This window comes from Manihot esculenta, chromosome 15 (genome assembly GCF_001659605.2).
Source record: "Manihot esculenta cultivar AM560-2 chromosome 15, M.esculenta_v8, whole genome shotgun sequence".
Taxonomy (NCBI): Eukaryota; Viridiplantae; Streptophyta; class Magnoliopsida; order Malpighiales; family Euphorbiaceae; genus Manihot; species Manihot esculenta.
In genome coordinates this window covers 22,538,455-22,544,834 of record NC_035175.2, presented here as the reverse complement: position 1 = coordinate 22,544,834, position 6,380 = coordinate 22,538,455, and the positions used below count along the sequence as shown (strand labels likewise).

Sequence of the window (6,380 nt, the reverse complement as noted above, 5' to 3'; positions counted from 1 at the left end):
TCAAATAATTTTTAATAAATATAAATTAGTGTGCAGTGTATAGAACTTATAATAGGATAAAGATTATCAAAATTATTATGGTTTTGACAATAGTCCAATTTTGATCTCATCTTTGAAAGATAGAAACATAAAGCGGAGGGGTGAACTGGTATGTGTGCATATACATATCTTAGGACGTGATCCTTTTGACGTGCCCTATGATTAGCCTTTCGGATCCCCCGTGTGTATCTATCTATGAGAAAAGAAACATAAAGCTGAGGCCGCATACATATATCTTAGGATGTGATCCCTTTGACGTGCCCTATGATTGGCCTATCGGAATCCCATAGAGTGTGCGGCCAATCGGAATCCCATATGAGTGTGCGTGTGTAAAGGTTATATAGTACCCAGGATTTTATCAAAATTATCACATTTTGACAAAGGTCCAGTCCTGCCCCTAACCCCATGTGCGCAAATGTCTATCTTTTAAGGGAAAAAAAAAAAAAAAAAAGACAAATGTCTACTCCCTGCAGCATCCACAAGAACATCAAATGCTAGACAATTCAAGAGATCCTCGTACTACTAGACCAAGCCAATTCTACACGAAGAATAGGATTTCCAATCTTACTTTGAATGGCTTGGAAGCCTGTAAAATCAATTGATAATTCAGGGAAAAAAAGACGGTGCATGCTTTGCATCAAATAGAGGAAGCAGACTCTCTTCCTTCTGGATGTCCCATCATATCTCTACGCAAAAAGTCTATGTCCACGTCGACACCACAAGGAATTTGTCTTCCATCCTGTCAATTCCACAACAACAGAAGTTGTATCAGCAAAGACATGAAAAGCCAATTCAGTTTGATTTGGTGGTTGGGATTTCTGGGTGATCAGTTCTCAATATTCTGACCCACAAGACCAAACCAAGCTTTCTACAAGTGAAATGACACCAGTACGAGATTTGGCATTTAGGGGTTTGAGATGAATTTTAGGTTCTTGAACTGATTAATGGCTTGTCCGTGGAATTAAAACCAGGACAAAATAGTCAACCAAAATTGAAAAGGCACCATCATGCCAATGTAGGAGATCTGCATGTCCCATTTAAGCAATGAGCAAAACCTGCATGTTAGCTTTACAACTCCACTTCAGAAAATTGGGCAAGATGCATAGGCTGCTTACACAATAATGAAGGTTGAGAACTCAAACTTTCCTTGATTATACGCTGTCATAAATGAATCATAAAGGAGCAAAAATAAGGAAGGACCTGAGCTGTCACAATATGAAGGTTCCTTCTTTATCACACAGAAAGGAAAACAGTGAGAAGGATTTTTAAACAAAAATTGGAGATGGTTAGCAATATAGGACCATCAGCAGCAGGCAAAGCTTGTAATTCTCATAAGCACCCCTAAAGCAGGATTATGAAACAGAATCTGAAAAGCCAAAGCACACGAGGGGTAAGGGCTATAATCGAAATACCACAATGCCACATCTAATACAAGTGTTTGCACAAGTAAGAAGTGATTCGAGGACTGGTTAGGGATGTAATGAGCTCAGACTCGGCTTCTTGTTTACAAAATCAGCCAAATATCATAAGCTCAAGCTTGGATTATTAAGAAAATGAACCGTTTTTGTTTATCCAAGTTTTGTGCAGCTCAACTCATTTATTATTTTAATTAGATTTAAAATAATAAGTTAAAAACTGAATAATTTTAGTTAACCAAGCGAGATCTTGAGCCTTAATAAACTGAATAACAATAAGCTTGAACTTAGCTTTTTTGTTAAATAGCATAAAAATTGGGTTTGAGTTCGCAACAACTAGGTCATTTACAGCCCAGCTGGTGCAAACCAACATATAACCTTGACATGGAATATTGAGAATCAAAGGCTGCAAAATAGATCTGTGAATGCAACTGAAAAACAATTGGAATATTGGACCATTGGGCCATTAGGAACCAAAAGAAATCACAGCATAAGCAGTCAACTTTGATTCCTGAACTAGAGATTAAAAGAAAGGAAATGGAAAAAAGAAAAGAAGGACAGGTCTCCTCCCATCTAATTAGCGAGGAAACTGATTAAATGATCTGTGCACTCAGCATACAGAATCAATGTGCATAAAAGAAATATAAGAAACCGAAAGGAATCAGAACATAAACCCAAATATGAAAACAAGATAAACATGAACAAATAGAAATTCATTTTCAACTTATGCCCATAAACACAATACAAATTCTCTACCATTCTCTAAACTAGCACCATTCATATAACCCTACATAAAACAGAAACATGTAAAATGTAACACATTCATATTATAAATCTGAAATTTCCTAAGTAGCATATTATAACAAGACCACAAAAAAGAACCTCATCCTTCTACTGAATTGCCAAGGACAAATGAGAATAATTCACGAACTGGTGAGAACTCCACCAACCCAATATCCATTGCATACCCAGTAACCGGCAACTTCAAGTCTCTCAAAACACAAAATGCCTCTCCCGTCCTAGCCTTTGGCACATCTTGAGCCACTGCACAATAAGGAATCCAGGAGTCAGGGCGATATTCTTCACTAATCTCAATCCCCTCCTTCTTCAATGCATCATACAACTGAGAATGAAACTGAAGAAGTGAAAGTGAAGGCGTAGGAGCTAAAAAGAGGACATTGTTGTCAATTGGAAGACCCCCAATAGCAGAGAGCGATAAGGGTAATGGTTCCTGCTTTGAGGCAAAGGCCTTGACGATTGACTCAAGCTTTGTGGGCTCAACATACGAGCTAGAATAAAGGGTTATGTGAGGGCGAGACTCGATTTCGATGAGTTGGGTACTGATTTGGCGTCGAGCTAGCACGTTCCAGGCCTTCAAGACCTGGTTTTCAAGGGCTGGATCGAAATAGAGCTCAATTGCATAACCTTGTGACATTGAGTGACAATTAAGAACAATACGAAGCCGAACAGTAGTGAATACAGCGAAAATGTTACTACCAAAAAAAGGAAATTTGAGATCTAAGAGTACCCAGCTGTAGAAACAAGCGATACTATGTGAAATTAAACTAACCCTAACAACAGAAACACAAAAGAAGGTTATCAGTGGCAAACAAGTTGAAGAATAAGCCAAAAAGAGAAAAGCAGAAAACCCTAGAAATTGGAATGGGAATCAGCACAAAAGTGAGAAACCCCGTAAGGATTGAAGGTAATAAAGGCTAAAACAAGATGAGAAAATGAGAAATTTAGAATTAGAAAGGGACACTTGTTGGAAGAAAGATCAGAAAGGCAGAGAGAAAGGGAACAAGAGGAGCATGTGCAATGGTGGGTGGATTTTGCAGGCTCATTTGAAAGAGACAAATGGAATAAAGCTAGAGAAATTGAAAGGAGGTGTTTTTGACAGCAGGGGGAGAAAACAGATAAAAAGGGCAAGAAAAATAATGAGAGAGTCTACGTTTCTGCCTTGACACTGCAGTGATTGTTTCTCAGAAGATAATCGAGAAAACTGATTATCATCGACATCCAGCTACAAAGATTTTTAATCGCTAAATGATTAAATTTATCGAAAAAAAAAATCAATTTAAACTTATCAACTATGGTTAAAATGTTAAATAATATTATTATTTTAATAATTTAATAGTATTAGATACACTTTTTTCAATTTATTTATTTTTATTTAAATTAATTTAATATTTTAATAATAATTTATAAAATAAATTTAATGAAAATTTAACATTTTTAACCTCATTATATAATTAAAAAGGAAATTTGATCACTTTACCATATATATATGTACAGCAAATTCTTTTTTAAATTTAGTAGACTCAAAACATAAATAAATAGGTTTTTTTAAATAAAAATTAGACAATTAAATTATATTTTTTTTTTTTTAGAAAAAGAGGGATAGAGCCCTTATTTTATTAATCTAGGCCATGAAAGCCCCAACCTATCAGCATCCAGTAAAAATTTAATAGTAACAGGAGGCCATTGATGAATTTTCAAATTAAAATCATCACCAATGGTTAAACTAGTCAAACGATCCGCTACCGCATTTGCTTCCCTGTAAATTTTTACCATCTTGACTTCCCAGCTTCTATTGATAAGATCACGACAATTCCTCACCAAATTAGCAACTCTAAAAACTCCTGCACCTCTATCTGCAAGTAAATCTAACGCGAGTTGAGAATCCGTTTGAATTTCAATCTTCTTCCACCCTGAATCCCATGCTAATACTAAAGCATAATATATTCCCCATAGCTCAGCTTCCATTGCTCCACAATTGCCCAAAAACCGTTGAAAGCCCAAAAGCCATCTACCTTCATTGTTTCGAAAACAACCTGCACAACTTGCCCTTCCTGCTGACAACAATGCACTACCATCGGAATTCACTACCACCCAGCCTGTTTCTGGCGGCTTCCACCCAACATACTTCAAAGACCGGCCTCTCGGTCCAGACCCAGCCTGCATCGAAAACCTCCATGCATGAATATATTCTTTTGCTCGAAGCTGAATAAAGGACGCATCAATAGTATCCTGGTCATTATTCTCATTAAAAACCAACAAGTTTCTTCGCTTCCATAACCACCAAACAGCCGAACTAAAAAGCACATCCCATGGTATTCCATTAGCCAATAACCCTACTTTTTCTATATTAGCAGATAGCCATAAAGGCACATTCAAAATATCAAAAAATGGAGAAGCGAAATTGGTAGGTAAAAGGGAATTCCAAATTTGTTTCACATGTTGGCAATCTCGTAGAGCATGCAAAACAGATTCACTTGCAACTCCACAAAGAGGACATAAATCATAATCAATAAATTCTCGCTTTCGGCGTTGAACATTAACCATGATTTTCTCATGTGCCACTTCCCACAAAAACACTTGAATTCGCTGTGGCACCCTAACCTTCCACAGCCCTTGCCAATCCATATTAGATCCTGACACTTCTAAATAAAACGTATCAAACCCTGACTTAACTGTATATAAGCCAGAAGAAGAATGCTTCCACGCAAAACCATCCAAACACGACATATCATCAACTAAAGTAATTGATTGAAAATATAAAAGGACATCAGTAGGAAGAAGAGAATTTAAAATGTCCCAATTCCAGCCTACATTAGGAACCCAGAAATATCGAACACAAACCTGCATATTCAACTCAATCAACGGTTTAAGTGCAAAATTCCAAAGAGGCCCAACCGGAAGCCAATCATCCAGCCAAAATCTAGTGTGCATCCCATTATTCACATCTACAACTATCCCTTTTCGAAGTAGCTCCAAACCATAACAAAAAGATTTCCAATTGACTGAACCATTAGCTCGCTTAGCGACTTCCCAATGAACAAAACCCGACTCATATTTATTGAAAAGGCACCTAACCCACAAAGCTTGCGGATTCTTGTAAGCTCGCCAACACAACTTCCCTAATAGAGCCTGATTCATTTGTCGCATATTTCTGATGCCAAGACCACCTAACCGCTTCGGCAAGGACATTGTATCCCAATTAATCAGATGTACAGCTGGCTTCATATCCTTCCCATGCCAAATAAAGTTCCTGCATATTTTCTCTATTTCATTGCAAAGCGATATCGGTAAAAGAGCACTCTGCATCACAAAAACAGGAATAGCATTAAGAACTGATTGAACTAACGTTATTCGTCCAGCTTTTGATAGAGCTCTCGCCTTCCAGCCATCAAGTCTGCCTCTCATTTTATCCAAAATACTACTATATGTTGAGACTGAAATCCTCCCATGAATAGATGGCACACCCAAGTATTTTCCCAAATCAGCAGTCAAAGGAATACCTGACCTTGAAGACAAAAGTGACGCCAAATCACTATCAACAAAAGGCGACAAATAAAGAGAAGACTTAGCTAAATTCACTTTTTGCCCGGAAGCCTTAGCAAAGTCATCCAAACATGATAAAATCAAATCCAACTGTTCCACAGAAGCTTCTGCGAACAAAACCATATCATCCGCGAACATAAGATGAGAAATCATCGGACCATTACTCGAGATAGGAATCGGCTTCCATCTGCCTTGACGAACAAGCTGTTTAAACATTCTCGAAAGTTGTTCAATACACATAACAAAAAGATATGAAGACATTGGATCGCCTTGTCGCACACCACGAGTCGGTTTAAAAGATTCTAACTTCTCACCATTCCATAACACTGACATAGAAGATGTTCTAACACAATTCATAATATTAGAAATCCAAGCATCGGAAAAGTGGTAAGAACCCAACACCCACTGAATAAAATCCCAATCTAGTCTATCATAAGCCTTTTCAAGATCAATTTTAATCGCCATAAAACCCCCTGACCGCTTAGACGTTCTCATAGTGTGCAAAACTTCTTGAAACACCACAATGTTATCAATAATTTGTCGGCCAGGAACGAAGCTACTTTGTTCCAATCCAATGAGAGA

At 37.4% G+C, this 6,380-nt stretch overlaps 1 protein-coding gene across 1 annotated transcript; it reads right to left on the bottom strand.

Moving 5' to 3' along the window:
• Nucleotides 1-2,152: 2,152 nt before the first annotated feature.
• On the bottom strand, nt 2,153-3,471 carry LOC110602271. The gene has a single exon (XM_021739752.2). The coding sequence runs from the start codon at nt 2,887-2,889 to the stop codon at nt 2,338-2,340; it is 552 nt and encodes a 183-aa protein (XP_021595444.1). The 5' UTR covers nt 2,890-3,471; the 3' UTR covers nt 2,153-2,337.
• Between the last annotated feature and the right edge of the window lie 2,909 nt (nt 3,472-6,380).